Genomic DNA, 21,232 nt, shown 5'->3' with positions numbered 1-21,232 from the left:
TCTAACGCGAAACGCGATCTTTCCAGCAATTCATCGTGCAGACCCGCTTCGTCTGCCAGTTCAACATAGAGGGCCGTGTGACGATCGTGAACGCTCGACTGCTCGCGGACACGATTTACTGCGAGGAGACCGAGTTCTCGTACACGTCCCGCGCCCCCAACATCACCGTGCCGTTCGCCGTGATATGGGGCGGCTCGAAACCGTTGGACAACCCGCACAACATACATCTGGTGATATACCGGTGCCGGGACATGGCCGACAATTGCGGAATGTGCCTGACCCTGGCTCCCAAGTACGACTGCGGATGGTGCCAGAGCACGGACAGATGCGAGGTGAAGGACAACTGCGAGCGTAACATCGGCATGTGGTTGAACAGCAATCAGACTTGTCCGAACCCCGAGATACACTCGTTCGAGCCGGTCATGGGTCCTTGGGAAGGCAACACGAACGTGACGATACGCGGCATCAACTTGGGCCAGACGTTCAAGGTGAGAAAGTATAAAAATACTTCTCTCTTCGTGATTATACGAAGAAAAATTCTTCTTATCCTATATTGATATATTATTATTAATCGAGAAATATTTGTATAAATTGGCGAAAGAAAAGAAACGTGACGATTGATTCGATTTCAGGATATTTATCGTGGCGTGATGGTGGGTGGATTACGATGCCAGCCGTACGAGGAACTGTACATGCGGACGAAGCAAATAGTGTGTCGGGTGGACGGTCCAGGTACACCGGAGGGCAAACGGGGACCTGTGATCGTGAAGATCGAGGACTTCAGAGGGACGTCCGAGTACAACTTCGAGTTCGTGGATCCACAGATCCTCTCGATATCGCCGAAGTACGGGCCGATGAGCGGCGGGACGACGGTTAGGATCACGGGGAAATACATGAACGCCGGTAGCACGATCAAGGCGTTCATCGACGAGCTGTCGTGCTCCATAATCAGCGCGGAGATGAACGAGGCGCTTTGCATGACCAGCGCAAGCGATCACAAGAGGAACGGAACGGTGAAGATGACGTTCGATGGCGCGTTTCGAATCTACAGCGGGACGTTCGAATACGCGGACGATCCGACGATCGAGAGCGTGGAGAGCGGGGTCGCCGGGCAGATGAAGATCCCGAAAGGGATCCCGGCCGGTGGGATAAAGATCTCCGTTACCGGGAAGAATCTTGGCTACATACAGAGCCCCCAGATGTACGTGTACTACGACGAGAAGATGTTCGTCTCGCAGTGCGAGGTGCACAGCCAAGAGAGCATGATCTGTAAATCACCGACTATCGAAGTTCCGGACAATGTTGTCCTGGACGCGGAGAAACCAGCCATGTTGGAATACGGTTTCCGTATGGACAACGTGACGGGCGTACAGAACCTGTCGCAACACGGGTTCAATCACTTTCTACTCTATCCGAATCCGATCTACGAGGTGTTCGACGAGGAGATCAAGTATTACAAGAGCGACTATCTGACCATCAATGGCCAACATCTAGACCGCGCCTGTCAAGAATCGGACGTGACGGTGCAAATAGGAAATGCGTTCTGCAACGTGACCTCGCTGTCCAGGCAGCAGCTCACTTGCAGGCCACCTTTGACGCAACCGCCTGCCATCGATTCCGACGGTTTCCCGAACAAGCAAGAGCTGCCCGAAGTGATAGTGATCGTGGGCGGCACGCTTCGTTACAATATAGGGAAACTGAGCTACGCACTGCCAGCAGGGCTGAACGGGCCTCTATCGAAACCGGCCCTGTTCGGCGTGATCGCCGCCATAGTAATCCTAGTAGTCGTGTTCATCGCCTTTCTTATCGCGTATCGGCGCAAGTCCACGGAGAGCAATCGGGTGTTGAAGAACATGCAGGAGCAGATGGACATTCTGGAGCTTCGAGTCGCGGCCGAGTGCAAGGAGGCGTTCGCCGAATTGCAAACGGAGATGACGGACTTGACGGGTGACCTGACCAGTGGAGGGATACCTTTCTTGGATTATCGTACCTACGCCATGATGATACTGTTCCCGAGCGACGACAACAGCCCCGTGTTGCAATGGGACAGGCCGGAATTGGCGCGCAAAGAGAAAGGACTGCGTTTGTTTGGACAGTTGATAATGAATAAGACGTTTCTACTACTTTTTGTAAGAACTCTCGAGAGCAATCGTTACTTCTCGATGAGGGATAGGGTGAACGTAGCTAGCCTTATTATGGTCACGCTTCAGAGCAAGATGGAATATTGTACGGACATCCTAAAGACTCTTTTGGCGGAACTGATAGAGAAATGTACAGAGGGAAAGAGCCATCCGAAACTCTTCCTTAGACGGTAAGTTGGAAAGTAAAAGAATATCATTTATCATACGGTTCTCACAATTCTATAATCCGTTTTGTATTCCAGAACGGAAAGCGTCGCTGAAAAGATGTTGTCAGCTTGGTTCACTTTCCTTTTGTACAAATTCATGCGAGAATGCGCCGGCGAGCCGTTGTACGTGCTATTTCGTGCAGTGAAACAACAAGTCGATAAGGGTCCAGTCGATGCCATTACATCCGAAGCGCGATATTCATTGTCGGAAGAGAAACTAATCAGACAGTCCATTGATTTCAAACCAATGGTATTTATCCCAAGTTACTAACAATTTCACGAAATCTTCTTCTCCATTAATTCCTCTATACATCCATTTAAAATTGAATTTTTAGACGGTCTATGTATCCATATCCCAACAAACGGTCTTCGTCGGTGGTATGGATCCAAACACAGAGAACGTTCCAGTCAAGGTTCTCGATTGTGACACGATATCTCAAGTGAAGGAGAAGGCATTGGACACGATCTACAGAGCCACGCCTTACAGCCAAAGACCGAGGAAAGATGATCTTGATCTTGGTAAGATTTCAAAAGTTTTAATCGTGTATGATCAACACAACGTATGTCTAATCTACGACATTCACGTTTCAACAGAATGGCGAACTGGGGCATCCGGCAGATTGATCCTCTACGACGAAGACTCGACTACGAAAACGGAAGGCGAATGGAAGAAGCGGAACACGTTGAATCATTACAGGGTACCGGATGGAGCGTCGCTCAACCTAGTCTCCAAACAATCGTCCATCTACAATCTATCGATCCTCTCCGAGAAAACGGACAAATCGCACAAATACGAAACCCTGAACCTTAGTAAATTCAGCTCGGCCAGCCCGCCCCTCTCCCGTGCCACGTCGCCGTTGAATCAGAATCACGACGGCGGTTTGAAATGCTGGCATCTCGTCAAACACCACGACTCCGATGCACGGAAGGAAGGAGACCGTGGAAACAAAATGGTTTCGGAAATCTATCTGACGAGGCTACTAGCGACGAAGGGTACCCTTCAAAAATTCGTGGACGACCTTTTCGAAACAATCTTTAGCACTGCCCATCGGGGATCGGCCCTCCCCCTCGCGATCAAATACATGTTCGATTTCATGGACGATCAAGCGCTGCAACACGGCATATCTGATCCCGAAGTAGTTCATACATGGAAGAGTAACTCGCTTCCGCTCAGGTTTTGGGTGAATCTTATCAAAAACCCGAACTTTATCTTCGATATACATAAGTCGAACATCGTGGACTCGTGTCTGTCTGTCGTCGCGCAAACGTTTATGGACAGTTGTTCCACCTCGGATCATAGATTAGGTACGTATCGAGTGTTATTCACTTTTATGAGATTCTTCTTGAACTTTTGGACGCGTTGGTGGAAACTGTTTAATTTAACTTGTGATTGTAGGTAAGGACTCGCCAAGTTCTAAATTACTATATGCAAAGGACATTCCAGTGTACAAAGAGTGGGTAGAACGTTATTATGCAGATATCAAAGTGATGCCAGCCATATCCGATCAAGACATGAATGCCATGCTTGCCGAAGAGTCTAGGGTATTATATACTTTTCCCATGATTGGGTTTTTAATCGTTATATCATAAACTATTGTCTCATCGTTTTCTCATTTTCTTTTTTCTTTTCTTTTTTTTATAGTTACACACGACGGAATTCAACACGAATTGTGCCCTTTACGAATTATACACGTACGCGGGTAAATACAACGAACAATTGATAGTTACTCTGGAAGAGGATGAGTTCTCGCAGAAACAGAGATTGGCATACAAACTCGAACAAGTACACAATATAATGGCGGCGGATAACCCCTGATGTACCATGAACTCTATGAAGCATATGACAAAGCCCGCCCGCCAAGAGCTACCGTGCTGAATACTCAATCAAGCAGTTAGGTACTCTTAATCAAGCACCAAGAGGACTGGCCTATGTTGTAATCGATCGTCTCAGGTTTCCGTGCAAGCCAGTTATCTCAGCTTAGTACGCGAATTATTATTATAAAAAGAAGAAATTGCACAATGGACCGCTCGAAATGCTCGACAGGAGGAGGAGAAGAATGTTTGAAGAATGTTTACAAGGATTGAAGTGTTTGTGACAAAGTCTTCTGAATTTGGTCGCTGGATACCAGGTGTGGCGAATAATCGCACAGCGCATTGTCATACGATTGTACATAAAATACCAAAATCACGATTAATTGTAATAGAATTATCGACGTGCACCCACACCTTCTGGCGGCCGCGATCAACGCAAAAAATGAAAAACTGATAAATTTCGCGCGCTATGATATCGTCGTGGCGTCGATTGATACGCCACGTCCGGCGGATAGGATTTTTAAAACAAACGAAAATAATAGAACATTAGTGTTATAAGTGAGTGAACGAATCAGCCGATCGATCCGATAATTTGTAAATGTGTTTAAAACGGCCGATATTTGCCGCCGCTATCGGGGATCGGCGATTTTTAACGAAGAAACATTTCCATCCACCGCTACTAGCTGAAATTTTTTTGAATTACGAACTGACGAATTTTAATAAATAAGATAATTAACGATTAACGATGATTAATTAAACATATGGGTATATTATATATACATGGATGGTATGTCGTATGTATATGTGTACATATATACACTTTATACTGGCGCAAAAAAAGTATGTGTGTATGTATATGCAGTATCCGAAAAAAGAGCGCGCGTACAGTATTGGCGCTAATTCCGAGATATTTCTCTCGCGACGATTGATTGTTGTATAAGAGATGAGCAAGAGATAAGCAAGAAGAAGAAGAAGAAGAAGAAGAAGAAAAAGAAAATATAGAAACATAGAAATGTAACAATACGATTCTTGTCCAAATTTGTAAACATATAAATTTCAATCGTCGATCGTCGATCGATTAGCTCGCCATACTGTACGTGCGCTATGCATTACGCGTATTATTTATACTTACATGCATCCAAAACGAAAAAAAAGGAAGGAGTCGTCCGCGAAATCGGAGACAGACTGTGTATTAGTTGATAGGTATTAATCTATGGACTATGGCCGAGCGCGAGGCCAGCTCGATGTGACGGTTGTGTTGAGTGTGCGTGCTTCCCCTCCTTGGTCTCCAGCTCATTGTTCCATTTTACCATTAATCGTTCGTTCTCATCGTCGTGCATCCATCACCTGATGTTCATCACTTGATCATTGTCGCGCAATTCATATTCATCAGAAAAAGATTACCCATTGTCCTCGTGTCATCATTACCTCTCTTTGTATTACATGTAGTAAAGATGTCCACTATCGACGCCTCTTCTACTCTTTCTCATCATTCCTAAGAAATCACATTGTGCCACTCTCTCTTCTCCCTTGTAATGCTTCAACGCCTCCGTCGTCATGTTGTTGTCACTCTTAATTATTGTAATATATAATGAATAACGATCACTGTTGAGTATTGTCTGATTGTAATACATTGATATTGAATTGATATGAATTGATAATCATTAATTAAAGCGTAACATTAAACTTTGTGGATGTAGCTATATTGGTATGGATGAAAGTTTAAAACGGTTGATGCAAGTGAGAGAAGGCATGATCGAAAGCCGTTCGCGATAAGCAGCACTCAAAAATAAATTTTGTTCTAGGAACATTTTACCTACGCGCCATTTTCAATGGAACCTCGAATGTTCGTTTTTAATCTATATATATATATATATATATATATATATATATATCATAGAAAGAGGGATCAACAACGGTATCATCATTTTCCAAAATATTTCACTAGAAATCGTCAGAACTTTCACTACGTTTCTTCCAATTTAATCGTATGTTTAACGTATTTTACAAACGTTAAATAAAATATTGCAAACGCACATCGAAACTGAATGAAGTCACGTAAGATTTTTCAAATCCGCGTAGGTTAATTTCGATATTACGAAATATCGATATTACGAAATATCGATATTACGATCGAAAAAAGAATTCATATCGTCGAAGGTGTTCGAATTGGAGCAACCTTCAGAGTTCTGTCGATGCGGACGGCTAGTAGCGAATGAGTGTTGTTCGTGTGTGCGTGAGTGTGTCCCGTGCGTCAATTCAATGTGCAGTTGTCAGTGGAGAAAGTATTTATTGCTCAAAAAACATCGGAAGACCGTGTGTGGAAAGGTAAGGCAGCAGGGAAAGATGCGGAGTTGGTAGGCTACGGGAAAGGAACGGGGGAGGGGGAATGGATGGGTACGTAAATAAAAGCGATGAACGTACGTGTAATATGAAGATGAAGAAAAAAAAAAATGGATCACAGACAGGGTACTCCGCCAAGTCGAGAAATACTAAAAAAGAAAAAAAAAAAGCGAAAGAAATTCACGTCGTTCAATCGCTGTATCATTTGCAAACGACAAAAAGATAAATAAATAAAAAAAGACAAAGGACTCGTAGCGCCCTCCCCCGCGCACGCCGACTTCAAATGGTACTAATAAACCCAAAGTGCCTCTGGTAGATTTTTGGGCATAAGCTTGAGTAATAAAGACTACATAGCGTTTATTATAAAAGCACGACTACGACGCGATCGCTGATTGTAATAAAACGATGATAATAATAATTAAAAAAAAAAAAAAGAAGAAAAAAAAAAGGGGAGAAGAAAAAAGAAAAATTGAAATACGAGTGGGAAGGAGAGAGCGAGAGAAGAGAGAGAAAAACAAATAGAAAATGAGGGACAGGAGCGCGTGTAATGAACATATACACGTGCTTGTTTATTAAATCACAAAAGAAATAATAAGAAAAAAATAACCCGAAAAACGGGCGGAGTGCGGGCGTACCGGGTGTACGCGTTGCGTACGCTAATTACACATTTAGATAAGATATACATATAGTCGGTAGCCTAGTCTCTATGTCAGTGTCTGCCCTGAGTGTCTTTCCCATGGTGTATCCCTATAAAGTGCGTGTACCTTGAAACTCCTGGCAAGCAGACGTGCAATTTCCATGAAACGTTCAATCAATCCTCCTTCTTCCCCGGTCATCCCTGAAAACGAAGGAGATCCCGCCTCTCCCTTCTACCAACGTCCTCCTGCGCCAAGTTATCACCCCCTTCCACCACCAATATCATCGTTATTATCATCAAATTCCCCTCCCTTTTTCATAACGCGTTTACTGTGCTCACACATCACGCGTCCTTCGTCACACTACCGATCGGCACGTTTTGCTAAGTAAATATTATTATTGTATCGATGGTTCCTCATTAATTATGGAATGTACGATCCCGATTTGTAAAATTCGAACTAAGGAGATGTGTATCGCCGTATCGTTCGTGCGTGGCTTGCTGCCCCGGCAGTCTACTACCGTGTGTGCTGAACTGAATCGTATCTGAAGAGAGAACGTACGCCTCAAATCGAATGCCTCTGTCGAAGGATGATCGTGTACGTATGAGCATATATTTGAGTCTTCTTGTTTGTCTTGTCTCTGCTCGAGAGGTGAGTTTAAATTAATGTCAAACATAGCCTCGGCAAAAGGAGGGAACGAGGCCATGATACATAGGGAGATGACAAATAAAGAAGATTGATGGAATGTCTGATCATTCGGATGAAAGATTTGCATGAGTGTTTGTGGACTGTGCAAGACTGAGAGAGGCAGCGGAGGGAGCTTGCCAATCAATCCAGGGTCGCTCCCTCGCCGCTCATTTTTACGTCATAAACATTAATTATGATTAAACATATAAAACAAAAAAAAAAAAAAAAGATAATGCATCCAGCAAACACAATTACGTTACGTTTATAATAGTCATGTTCCTTTCCGATCAATAATTATTATTAATAAATCTATATCAACCTTGCTACATTATTTTGTACTTGTTTTTTTAATCTTAATATATTAGATAAAAAAAAATATATATATAAATAATGCCGTTTTTAAGTTATCCGATCTTTATTATTATTATTTTTGTATAAATGTGTGATTAATAGTACGGATAGTGTAATAATTTTGTATGTTTATTGAACCAAAAATAAATATTATTGATAAAGAATTATTTTCCACATTTTGTTTAACTCTCTGTATTTAATTCTTTATTTAATGGATTGATGACAGTATCATCCGTATCTTCCATTTTTTCAATAGATTCTGGACTTTTGTGTGATCGTAGACTTCGTGGACCAATAGTACTTAATATAACTGGCAAAAGAAATAATCCATGCCAAAGGCCAAATAATATTACTAAAACGAAAATTTTCAAAAACGCATGGAAAACATAACTCTCCGAGAATGCCATCATAGAAAGGGCAAGTAATGTTGAACCAGCACCATATGCAACTGCTGCACCAATATATCTTACTGCGATATGCGCTCTTTTAGTACGATCTTCACTTCCATCTATGCATGCAGCGTTTATAAATGCATGTGCAACGTGAGCAGCATAATCCACGCACAATCCTATACCCAATTCTAAACCTAGGAAAAGAAATTATATAATAAAATGTTGCCAAATATTGTAATGTTGACAAATTTGTGTAATTTGTCAACAATTTATTTCGTAGAAAACTCACCAATGCAAGATACAATATCTATTGTTAAATTCCAGAAATACATAAATCCACAAACGTTCAAAAGTGTGAGGAGTACGCTTAAAAAGATCCAAAAGCACGTTTGTAACTCAGCAATCAGCAATCCTGTCATTCCCATAACACAAATTAAAGCTAACAAAACATTGCGTTGAACTTCTTGGGCGATCAATTTGTCCGTGACCCATAAACTGAAAATTTCGCTCCAGACTGTAACAAAACCATTGATTCCAACTTCACGTGCCACTTGTTTACTTTCATCCATTGCTGGAATCCACTGATGAGGACCATAGAATCGTTTAAAGATAAAATCTATAGTGGCTACTGAAATAGGTGCGGTATTTTGACCACATATTAAACTTTTTTTGAAACGAAAGTTCCGTTGATATTTGCCTCCATTTCGGCTAAATAAAAACTTGGATAAATAATTCTGAAATTCTGTATCCTCCAGTATTACGTTTCTTAAATCTATTAATTAAAAAAATATTATTATTAATTTAATTTTACAATTACTTATTAACTTATTAATATTAAGATATTTAATAATGTTATTAACCTTTTTGAAAATGTTCTAAAACAAATTTTGTAAAATCAATAGGCCACGCACTTATACTTTGTATTGTTGATAAATTTGCAAATTTTTCCGATAGATTTATTAACTTTGGAAACTCGGCAGTGTAGTTAAAATCTCCCATGAGAATCATTGATTCGTAACCTCGATCGGGGTATTCAGCACGATGTACATTGATATATTTGCTTAAATATGAATGGTTTGGTATAAACCATGTTGGATCGAACCATTGTTGCAATTGTAATATACCGACAAGTCCAACCGATGCTGTAACTATTGTTATTAATACTATCGTTATCTTTCCAAGTTTCGTTAAAATTATGTTTGAATATATTTTATTTATCAACTTGGTAGAAAATTCTTCTTGTGGATTGATGAATTTTTGTGTAAAATTTTCATGAATAATGCAAGGAAATATCGAATTTCTTTTATTCTCGATTCGTCGAGCATCGATGGAGAAAAAAGCAACGTAAAATGTAATTTGAAATAAAAATGTTAATAATACTCCAAACGCTGCATAAATACAATATGATTGAAGAGATGGTAATATCTAAAAATATATGTAATATTATTTATATATCTTTCATCTACATAATACATTATAATAATATTAATTCAATCTTACTGTGGATGCACCAATAATAAAGGCAACAACGTCAGTAAGAGAAGTAATAATAATCGCAGAACCAGCGTGTCCTAACATTAATGCTATTCTTTTTTCTAATGGCTTATTTCGATTCAATTTTTGTGCATGTACTTCTTTCCAAGATGCCATTATTAAAAAATTATCGTCTACTCCGAGAGCCAATAATAAAAAAGGCAAAGAAGTGTGTACAGGCCCATATGAAATACCGAGAAGAGAGCATACACTAATTGAAACTATAAAAGCACCACCCACACACAAAAGACCGACAATTGTGAGATAAACCTATAAAAAAATGTTTTATAATATGTAGATATAAATATTTCTGAACATTTTCATATGTATCTAATTTTTTTTTTTTTGAAAAACATATCTAACTTAAATCTTTACATCAAAAATAACTTACCCTACATCCTACCCAATTATATTCCGACGATATGACTAGAACATAGAAAAACATCAAAAAGAATCCTATTGATAATATACCAATATTTCCAAACATCGTTACAAACGTAACATCACCGAAGCTTCTTCCAGCTTCATACCAGATAGCTAATGTATTGTTTACATTTTTTTCACTATTCAACAACTTTGCATTTCTATGCAATACATTCAAATAGGATAATTCCCATTGTAATATATCTTTTGTTGCCTAAAAATAAAATATTTCATTATTCAATTACTCCGTTATTCGAATATTATTATAATTTATTTATAATGCATATAAAATATATATATATATATGTGTGTGTGTAAAAGAAAAAATAAATTCTGATTTTGTCAAAGATCAAAAAAATTTATAAAAGATATATATATTTACAGAAAAATGAATTAATCTTTTTAAAAACATAAAAACATATAAAATAATTTTATAGATGATCTTGACAAAATTATTTTGCGAAGAAGAAAACAAGGCCCAAATCATACAAGTTGTTTAAAAAATATGCAATTAATTTATTATTCAATAGAAAATAATAGTTATATAAAATATATCTTTAAATTCAAAACCATTTATTAAAAATTATGATTTAGGCCTTTTTATAAACTTACCTTACCCAATCAGCTGTTCCAACATCATTGCCAAAGTCATGCATATCCACTTCTGAAAAGTTTACAATAATTGCCCATTGTGTTTTCACAGCTGTGGCTGAAATAATTCTATCATTTTCATCTTTTATTATACCACCCAACAATTCTGTAAAATTTAGTGGATGGCCCAAAGTGGGGCTAATTTTTATCTTATTTATATCCTTAATAATTTCTTCTTTAGATTTATGAAGTATCACATTAGTGTCATATTCCCATATATCCAAAATACTATTTAACAGGCAAGCTTTTGGTAAATTATTAACTATATGGCAATAGAGTTCAGGATTAGCATGAACTGCAGGTTCAAATATTGTTTTATTAATTAATACTTCTGGTTCAATTTCAAAAAAATCATCAGATTGATCACTGCGTTTTGTTCTATGTGCAATACCTGATATGACAGGTACTCTATTTATTAAAAGAAAAAGAAATTAGTTATGGTTTTTAATAGTCTTTATATCATTTATATATATTATAAAATTTATCCAATATAATAGAATAAGAACGCTTACTTGAAACATATATCAGTCCATGCAATTTGATCAGGAGTTTGTATAGAAATAATTTGCTTTGTTATTTCATTTAGCTAAAATAATTTAAATTAATTAAATAATATTATATTGTATATTTTTGTTGCAATAAAATAAAGAATGAGAGAATAAATACCTTTGCAAGTATTTCTGGTTCTAATATATTGTCCGCTGTTAATATCATATTTTCTAATCTCAAACTCTGATCAAATTTTTCAAACATCCATTCTGTATCACGAACAAATTCCGAATCCTGCGGAACCCATAATCTTATAGGATTTTTCTCTTGATGAAAAAAATAAAGACCAGAAAGGGAAATTAATACTATCACAGCACTTCCAATTATCCATTTCAATGGACTTCGAGCAATTCGCAATCCAAGCCTGAAAAAACCATAATATTCAATTATATAATCAAAAATAAAGAATTTTTCTTTTATTCACAAAAAAATTATATTTACTCATAGAAAAAATGTTCGACCACTTCTGATAGACGCTGTGGTATGCGTTGCAGGAAGCTTCGAAAAGTCCGCTTACGAACGATTCTCCCTTCTATCTCCATTTTTTCAACGCTGAAATTGAATCACAATACTATCGTTTCTTTTCGTATCATGATTGAATTTTAAGCGCGACTCGCGTAAGTCCCATTGAATGACTTCGAATCTAATTGGTTTCGTTTGCAATTTGATCTATAGTCTTAGTAACAGTCCTTCGCAACGGGTAAGGACAACGAACACATAACCTCTAAATTTGTCGACCAATTAAGTATAAATATATGAATAAACATAGAAACGTGAAAAAGATTATGCAATCAAGAAATACTTCCATTTGAAGCAACTTGTGCACGGAACTTTTGTCCAGCTCCGCGAACAATCGACTGTCACTATCCATAGTGAGTCTTTTCAACTTATTGTGCGTTTTGCTGCATCAGATTACGCATGGTAGACATTACACTATCAGCGCGCGTAATTATTACAAAATATAAACTATTATAAGAAAATAAAATTATCAAGATATTTTATCAAGATGTTTAATTTATTTAAGAGAAAAGTAAAATTAAATCTATTACCGTTTCTGCGAATCGATTTTCTCGAAAGATCAAGTTTGCAAATGATTAAGCACTTATATGTTTTTTTAGATCTAAAAATTGACGTGAATGTATATATACCGGTTTTTGTTTTATAAATAGTTATTCTCAAGTAGATGCGTCCAAACAATTTTTAGAAAATATTCGATTCGAGAGAAAAAAAATAATAATAAACAATAAAAATATAATAAATAATAAAAAAATATATAAGATTGAAATTGTAACTATAATTAAAATTTAGCATAATTTAAATTAATTTAAAAAAGTTGATAATATCACTTCAAAATTTTAAAAGATTTTAAAATAAAAATAGTCAAGAGATTATAAAAAAATCAATACTTTCTGCAATTTTTGTAAAAAGTTTTGTGTGTTGTTTCTACAAAATTTTTTTATTTTTAAATATGAATTATAAAAAAGGCAAAAACTTACCATAAATTCCTTATAAGAACGAGACCTTAAAACCGTCCTCTTCACTGATTAACTCACGACTGCTGTGCTGCTCTACGAATCCGAACAAGTCTCACTCAAAATTAACTTAATAACCAACTATTGATGTAACGAAGCGTCATAATTTATCGAAACCTAATACTTATCAATTAAATCCAATGATAACGAAGATATTAAACACCAATGATATCCGATTCAATTTCCATTCGAATCTTCGATATGCACGATTAACACGTTCCAATGCATGTGCTCAATGTGCATACATTGTCTGCACAAACAATGGGTGTAATTAATTTCTTTTGCGGTTTCTTTCATGTCTAATTATGAATTGGAAACCAGAAGGATTCGTGTCTGTCAAACCGCGTCCTCTTAATTTCGTTGATTAATGGAACAAACTTTATTTAAGAAAAAAAATTTTTTTATGGATGATTGTATGTTAATTTATCGATTGTTGATTCATACGTTGAAAAAAATAGCATGTTACAACTGGTCAAGAACACGAGATTGATAGTTTGCAATGACATGTAATGAATAGTTATAAATTGGAGAGAATTAAAGATTTAACTTCTTTAATAATTACGTTACGTAAAATGAATTTCTTGATTCTGACTTTATTTTATTTAATGCTGTTTTATGCTGTTTAAAAATTGTTAAAAAATTCTTTAAAAAATCCGATTATTATTTTATTAACCAGATTTGTTCCTTGTATTCATAATAAAATATTATTATATATATATATTGAACGCGAAGACGAATGCTTTTTACACAGATTGAATAAGCATAGATCATTGGAAATATATAAGTATAATACAACTATTTGTCGAGGTAAGGAAATTTTTCACACATACAGCGTTAATATTCATATAGATTCAATTTTCATCTCTTTATTCAGCATTTATTTATTCATTTATTCACAATAAATCACAACTTTTCATTTATGAAAGGTGAACTTGTTTATATAATAAAAAAACGTATTTCTACGAATATATATTTTTACAGATCATGCGTAATGAATAAGACATGTAACAGACATGTAGATCAGAATGCAAAGTTCCAAAGTGGACAGAAGAATTTTACAATAACGATGCGCGTTCACGATTCTCATGTGGAGCAGCGTGTACGATATGCTGACTATTGCAAAAGCGGGCAAAATCATTCTGGCTAGAGGAAACAACGGTGACGTGTTCAACCATATCGGTGCAATTAACAGATAAGGGAGCACGATTTCGAGATCATGTTGATGTGCATTTCGAATGCGATCCACGTCCACGTGTCCGCCTCCTGTCGGGCATAAAATTATATCGGTACCTTTCAACCATCTTCTATCCTCCTCGCTGTGGATCACCTGTGAAAAATCGGTTTAAAGCCGAGCCGTTCCAATTACTGAGTCGTAAATAATATCGTATCGGAGGAAAAAATCTCTTATCGAACGAAACAAGTTTTAAAATTGCTCTCCTTGAATAATCAGTCTTAATTTTCTGCGGGGAAACATAAATTTGTACATAAACAGACACTTAAGTTCGTTTGGGGAATTGCCTGAATCGTGATAAATGACGGAATAATATAAATAATCGAGATATTCTTCTGTAATTATAATACGAGGAATTGGAATCATTTTTAAAGAGTTATGATCACTGTTTGAGATTCGATAAGGAAGAGAAACATTTGTTTTCCACTGTGTGTGTGTCGTGATAACGAGAAATGACATTAAGAGATAATAATAAATCTTTGAATATTTACAAAATAATGTACCATTTTCTGACCCTGTTTTATATAAATAAAAAAGAAGTAAGCGTTATATAGATATAGTTTCTATTAAGAAAATGTAACAAAAAGATTTATCTGTCTGGCCTCCCATTCTCGATTTAACAAGAATTATCGATCACGATTTCGATTAATTAAACGATGCCAGAGTAAGTATCAGCAAAAACTGGAATACCTTGAATGCTAAACGAGATTCCACAGGTATTCCATAGAAGTATTTATTCTAAACTTCCTATCCATATATATATATATATATATATTAATATCTTATACCAAAGATCAAAACATCGTTACATTAAAATCCCAAGTCTACTTATTGTAAGATTTCATAATTTCTCGATAGATATCGAAAAGATCCATTTTTACCTGTCTGGTCGCTCGAATTCGCCCAGTGAACCAAGTCAAGGCGTTCATCTTCAGAACGAGAACGCACGACCACCAGGCGTAAGCTGCCCACAACTCTGCCGCAAGATTGCTCTCCATTGTTCTTGGCTTCGTAACGAGAAGAAAAACTCGAAGAATGGAGGGCGTAGCTCGTTGTTCCCTTAATATTTCTTTCGTTTAGTCGCGTGCGCCATTCTCTCAACACGCGGGAGGTGGATCATTTATCAATGTCGCGATAAGGGAACAAGAACGGCGGATGAAAGGAAAAAAAAAAAAAGAAAAGAAAAGAGAGAAGAAAAAAGAGAGGAAAAGGGAAGGAAAAAAAAAGGGGGGGGAGACGAGAATGACAAGGAACGACGTATCGAAGCAGAGGAGGGGGCGGGTGGGGAGGTGTTAGAAAGTTAGCACGAGCGCGAAATACGCGAAAGGAAAGTTGTCGAGAGCCGGAATCGCGTTAAAATTCACTTCGCATGGATTCGTTGTCGCTCGTTGCTACCAGACGACTGACTGCCTCGAAAACCGGTGTCCCTGGAACGTGATCTCGAGTCCTACAGCCCTATTTGGAAGTCAAATCGACAAGCGCCACGCCGATTCTTGGGGCCGGGCCACGTTTCGGGAAAACGTAGCGGCATTTGTTTCGTAGCTGGCTCGTTTATTTTTCTACACGGGGAAACAGGGGCACGTTAAAAAAGTTGGGGAATTGTAAAACACGTAGTTGGCAGCGCAGCGTATTTTTGCCGTATTTCGATCGAGTGTCGAGCCCCCCGTGTCGATGTCGATAAATGTTGCGAACGTCGCGAAAAAAGTTTTCGCCTTCCCTGCGGCAAGTTGGCTATCCAACTGGTGACGATGATAAATGATAAGAAGTAAGAAACGTAGTTGTCTATCTTTAAATCTTTAGAATATTAAATTCGATATTTAGAAATCTAGATACGCAATTATTCGACTATGATGCAAGTTAATTCGTTGTATCGTTGAGATGAATTTTTTCAAACTTTTGACACACTGTACGAGGGATAAAAACGTGATTTTTTCATTGGTACATGTATTGATGCTTTCGTTTTAAAAGGTTTTTTAATTTACATATCTGTTACATCAATTATCCTAAGATTCTTTATCACGGTCGATCGATAAAAACCGATCTACTAAGAAACGATTAATCGGTTAATTTATAATTATTTAAAAGAAGAAGAAGAAGAAAGAGAAAATAATTATTGTCAATTTTATTCCCCCCGAACTTCTCATAAGCATTTCGTAAATATTTCGTTCCTAGAAAAAAAAAGTTCGGCAAAGTTCAAACGATCCACACCACGATTTTCTCCCATCGGCAAAGTTAGCTAATTAAAGCGAAATCTTTGGTTGATTATGCGATATTTAATGTCACGTTACAAACGCCACTGGGCGATGTTACTCTTCTTTATGTTGGACTGTATCGACACGTCGATCAGATTATTTCCAAGGAAGAAATCCGTCGCGACGATGTTCGTCTCCTTCCACCATTCCTCCTGGAACTTGTACGTGAGATTCCTGTTCACCGAGTCGGCCATCTGCCGCAACCCGCCGGATAAATTGAAGATTATGTCCAACGGATAAGGTGTTAACTCCGCCATCACCGCCCACAACGGATTCTGACTGTTCCGAGACTTTTTCGGGCCCATGATGACTTTGTCCAGATATTTGAACAGTCCTTCCACCGTCTGTTGGTTACCCCAGGCTTGAGACATCGTTGGCCAAAGCCAATCGTATTCTGAAATAAGAATTTTGTTTTGAAATAAATAAATAACAGAAATGGTATATTAAACGAAAATAAGGAAATATCGAGGGAAACGAATCTGAATTTAAATTAATCTAACGAAAGGAAGTTGTTGGACTTTCAATTTTTTTTTTACATTTATTCTATGATAAGATAATGATAAATTTACCATTAACGGTATGCTTATCACCGTAGCAAATTATCAAGCGTTTCCCCCCGGTCCAAATATCGTTTAACGTCGGACCCAGACCTTCGACCCCTCTATCTGGTTTCAGAATCAGTCCTTCGAATTCTCGTAAAAGGATCATTGCCAATCGACGATGCCTGCTAGGTCTATCCTCGAATCCCACGGGAAATCTGCAAGCAACATAACTCTAGACCATCGTTTCATTTTAACGATAATACACTGTAACGATACGTAAGAAGAAATATTATATATCAATTTCTCTCTCTCTCTCTTATATCTTTCTCCCACGAGAGGATCCGTACAGTTTCCGATAGGTAAATATGCGCGATTAAGTTAAGAGATATACATAGACGAACGGGCCACCGCGGTCAATTTCATAGCAATTTGAAATCAATTTGCATCACAAGCATCGTGAATCGTTCTCCCAGCGTTATCGATCCACCCGAATCGGCGGTGTTGCATTACGCTTCCACGTATGCCAATTTACCTATGAAAGTCCATGATGACCACCTCTCCCCTAGCGACGTTCAGAAAGTTTCTCACGTCTTTGATGACAGCCGAGAGGGGGGTGATCCGGATGACATCATGATTGATCCAGAATCTGCTTATGTGATTGCCCTCCTCGATGGCCGTGCCGTTGGGAATTGACGGATAATAACCGACTCTGATGTCGAGATACCTTATGCCGTGCACTAATTGCGTCCACACGTCGCGGTCCTGCGTCAACAGGTACCTTTGGAACGCGTCCCGTCTCGTCAGGTCGCCGTGCTTGTAGCATCCGGAATTATGCGTGCCCGGGATCATTAAACTCCCTATCGGAAGTCTTCCCAATTGTCTCCTGAGAGAAAATCATTTCGAACGATCATCCATCTTTGGAAATTCGAATTGCGAGACGAACGTATGGGGGAAAGAAGAGTTTCTTTCATTTTCAGGCGAGAAATAAAAATTGTTTCCGTTCGAAAATCTAATTGTATACCTCAAGTCGTACATCCACGTTGGCCAGATCTGCAAACAGGAGCTGGTAAGGATGATCCCATCCTTGTAAAGGGCGGCGTGGTGTTTCAGGCAATGGGGACCCGGAAGCGTGGCGCCATCCTTGGTGTCCCATCCACCCGGAAGCGGTGGACGTCCGACCGTGATGTTCGTACGATAGTAACCCCGTGGGTATTGCAGCGAAGTCAAAGTCAGCTTGGGCTTGACCGTTTTATCTGAAAACGCGATGTCAATGGTTGCGTCGGCCTATAAATTACTTTCGAATAAATTACTTTCGATGAGAAAAAAATATATATATATGTATGTGTGTTTGCTCGTTCGAATGCTTCGAGCAAGAGCAATTATCATTGGAACGCGGTTAAATTAAAATAAAGTTGAAAGGAGGGAAAGAAAAGTGATTATTCGTGAAATAATGTAATTCTAAGCCTCGAATATTTAGTTACAAGTTGAGTAGAAGCAAACAAAACTTATTACTATGTGCTGGGTCAGCAGTGAACACCTTGATGGTATCTGGGTATCCTGTACTCGATGGACAATCGAGGTCCCAATTTACTTCGAGCTCAGCGTCGACCACCTTGTCGCTGGCAGCGATCGGTCTCCACAGCGAGGAGACTGTCAGCCATACTTTTCCGCATTGTGCTGCCAATGCTGAAATCACCAATTTTTCTTTCCTTTTTTTTTTTCTCTTTCCTCTTTCAGCGGAATCCCTTATCATAGGGCGGACGACACACTTCCGAAACTGTTCCAAAACTTTTTTTTTTTCAAACGTGCTCGAGAACCACGTAATAAACCACGAGATTTAAATTTACCGATATCGCAGAATACGTGAAGAAGCAGCAATATTTCACCCTTCAGCATCATCGAGCAATGTGCCAATTTGTCCGAGCTTCCCGTGCAAATCCCTGCTTTCCTGCCTACGTCCTACGTCAAACGCCTACCTACATCGACGATAAAAATAAAAATTATATACATATATACATTATTCCATCAACGAATCAATAAGTAAAGGATAGAATTATCGTTCTTTAGCGGCGAGAAAAAAATTGAACAAGGGAGTGAATCGATAACACGATAACAATAAGAGAGCAATCGATTCCAGCCGCTCGAACGAAGAAGAAGAGAGAAACCAAAACGAAAAAAGTTGTGAAAAAGCGAGGAAGAGCGGAGACGGTAGACAAAAGCAGCACTTACACCTGGGCGCGCGCACTCCGCGGACCGCTTGCTGACGCGGCGAGTCGATCGCCAGGAATCCCTCCTCGAGTCCTGGTTCGTCCTCCTTCGGCTCGTCGATGGCCGATCGAGCATTCGTTCCTCGTCCACCTCTCCGATCGCTTCCTCCTTTCCTTCGCCTTCCTTCAAGGAGATCGCGTGCCGCACGATCGACGACCGCTCATCGTCCGTACCCACGATCGATTCACGAGCGAGAGAGCGCGGGGGCCACCGATCGATACCGATCGAGCCACGGTTCGACCTCCTCGGGCCTCTCTCGGCTTCGGGGGAGGGGGGAGGGGGAAAAAAAAGGAAAGAAAACGAACGGATCCGGCCGTCCGGAGACAGCCGAGCGACTGAACGACAGAGAAACCGAAGCGACCCGCGACCGGAGTCAGTTTAATATAGAAGCTCGCTCGCTCGCTTATAGGACATTCAAGCACATTGTGCCATCCTTCCATCACTTCCTCGGACGCGTCAATTGCCACGGTGGGGACCACGTAGCTGTCCTCGTCGTCCAACCGTTCGGCCGCGTTGCGTTTTTCTCTGTCAACCGTCATCCTATCGACCGGCCGACCGCCGTCCACCACCGGGAGGGTCAGACCCGGCCTGACCCGCCGGCATTAAACACCATTTCCTGCGTACGCCATCGAATATATAGCTTCGAGACAACGACGTACGCGGGGAGAGAGGGAGAGAGAGGCGCGCTTCGACGTCGATGGATCCGTCTCCGGGGTTTGGGGGACGGATCTCTGATTCTACATTGAATTATCACCCTCGTCGCTCGTGGCTCGGCAACGAGGGGAGGGGAACGTGAGAGCTAACAGGATGATGATTAGGTACAGGTGCGGGCAACGAGGCGACTCGATTTATCGTTGCCCGACCCGTTCGATATGATATTTGCCGATCACCGATCCCGTGTTTGATCCACGACGCTCGATATCGATGCGACTCGCTTCCCAGAAACTGTTTATCATCCGCGACGCTTGTTTTTGGAATAATTGGGCCCGGAAATTGGAAGGTGGTGTTTGGCGGTGATTAATTGTTTGTCAATCGTGCGTGTAGTAGGCAATATTCACGTTAAGGATCTCGTTAAAATCGTGCTTTCTTAATTAAGAAAAAAAAAAAAAGTTAGAGATTCGGTTAGACATATAATAATTCTGATCGATATCATTTGAATAAATCAATTTACTTTTGTTCTAATCAATTTTGAAGGAATGGAAAAGTAAATCGATGAAATAAAACAACGATCGGTTTAGTACAACAGATATACAATTTATTTACAAGATTTCACGCGAATATAAAGTACAATAACTCTCTCTCTCTCTCTTTTTCCTCGTAAGGGGAGAGAGAGCGTCGAGGATGATCGATCTCGATCGTTTTGCGTGAAAAATAAATTAAACGCCTGGAAGAAATTATTTTCTAATCGATCGTCGCGCGAATCCACTTCTCGCGCGTCAAATAAATAATTAACTCGATATATATATAGTATATTACACAATGTTTGAATACAATTAGATACGACGATGAATTGGTTCACGCTCGCGCGCGCGACCTACTATCTTTAATTACCGTATGCCGCGTTAGACTCTTTTAATCGGCGTTTATAGTACACAGAAGGACGTTAATACGATTTGATTCGTTGAGGTAGATAATTTAATCAGTCTATGAAGCTGCTTTGTCGGTCGGTTTGCTCGTTATTGGC

At 39.1% G+C, this 21,232-nt stretch overlaps 4 protein-coding genes across 9 annotated transcripts in view; 1 reads left to right on the top strand and 3 right to left on the bottom strand.

The window, feature by feature from the left end:
- The window catches only part of LOC410785 (plexin-A4), a 268,849-nt gene extending 261,898 nt beyond the window's left edge, over positions 1–6,951 (top strand). For all 3 annotated transcript variants that reach the window (XM_006571609.3, XM_006571608.3, XM_394261.7), the window contains 7 exons: positions 27–488; positions 633–2,311; positions 2,384–2,597; positions 2,683–2,866; positions 2,942–3,652; positions 3,744–3,889; positions 3,990–6,951. In XM_006571609.3, the coding sequence (XP_006571672.1) occupies positions 27–488; positions 633–2,311; positions 2,384–2,597; positions 2,683–2,866; positions 2,942–3,652; positions 3,744–3,889; positions 3,990–4,163 (3,570 nt within the window). In that variant the 3' untranslated portion in view covers positions 4,164–6,951. The remainder of the gene's footprint in view (positions 1–26; positions 489–632; positions 2,312–2,383; positions 2,598–2,682; positions 2,867–2,941; positions 3,653–3,743; positions 3,890–3,989) is intronic.
- Positions 6,952–8,351: 1,400 nt separating this feature from the next.
- On the bottom strand, positions 8,352–13,486 carry LOC724283 (NPC intracellular cholesterol transporter 1). 2 transcript variants are annotated; one of them, XM_006571607.3, is made up of 10 exons: positions 13,220–13,486; positions 12,165–12,275; positions 11,841–12,087; positions 11,687–11,760; positions 11,141–11,582; positions 10,492–10,737; positions 10,068–10,370; positions 9,428–9,992; positions 8,857–9,339; positions 8,352–8,761 (listed from the first exon to the last, which is right to left on the bottom strand). In XM_006571607.3, exons 2-10 carry the CDS (start codon positions 12,263–12,265, stop codon positions 8,358–8,360), a joined length of 2,865 nt encoding a protein of 954 aa, XP_006571670.1. In that variant the 5' UTR covers positions 12,266–12,275; positions 13,220–13,486; the 3' UTR covers positions 8,352–8,357. The 2 variants fall into 2 exon arrangements, with proteins under 2 accessions (XP_006571670.1, XP_001120089.2); XM_001120089.5 differs by lacking the exon at positions 13,220–13,486 and adding an exon at positions 12,773–12,787.
- A 627-nt stretch (positions 13,487–14,113) lies between these two features.
- On the bottom strand, positions 14,114–16,318 carry LOC724197. Its single transcript, XM_001119967.5, has 2 exons — positions 15,368–16,318; positions 14,114–14,582 (listed from the first exon to the last, which is right to left on the bottom strand). Exons 1-2 carry the CDS (start codon positions 15,482–15,484, stop codon positions 14,238–14,240), a joined length of 462 nt encoding a protein of 153 aa, XP_001119967.1. The 5' UTR covers positions 15,485–16,318; the 3' UTR covers positions 14,114–14,237.
- A 105-nt stretch (positions 16,319–16,423) lies between these two features.
- On the bottom strand, positions 16,424–20,059 carry LOC101664701 (PI-PLC X domain-containing protein 1-like). 3 transcript variants are annotated; one of them, NM_001278334.1, is given in 7 exon segments: positions 16,424–17,132; positions 17,308–17,495; positions 17,813–18,163; positions 18,302–18,533; positions 18,793–18,966; positions 19,128–19,256; positions 19,510–19,748. In NM_001278334.1, coding segments are annotated over 6 exon segments (1,359 nt in total). In that variant the 5' UTR covers positions 19,180–19,256; positions 19,510–19,748; the 3' UTR covers positions 16,424–16,770.
- Positions 20,060–21,232: the final 1,173 nt, after the last annotated feature.

The sequence above is a fragment of the Apis mellifera genome, linkage group LG1, assembly GCF_003254395.2.
Source record: "Apis mellifera strain DH4 linkage group LG1, Amel_HAv3.1, whole genome shotgun sequence".
Classification (NCBI taxonomy): domain Eukaryota; kingdom Metazoa; phylum Arthropoda; class Insecta; order Hymenoptera; family Apidae; genus Apis; species Apis mellifera.
Note: the sequence above shows the minus strand (reverse complement) of the source record. Positions and strands in the feature narration are given on the sequence as shown.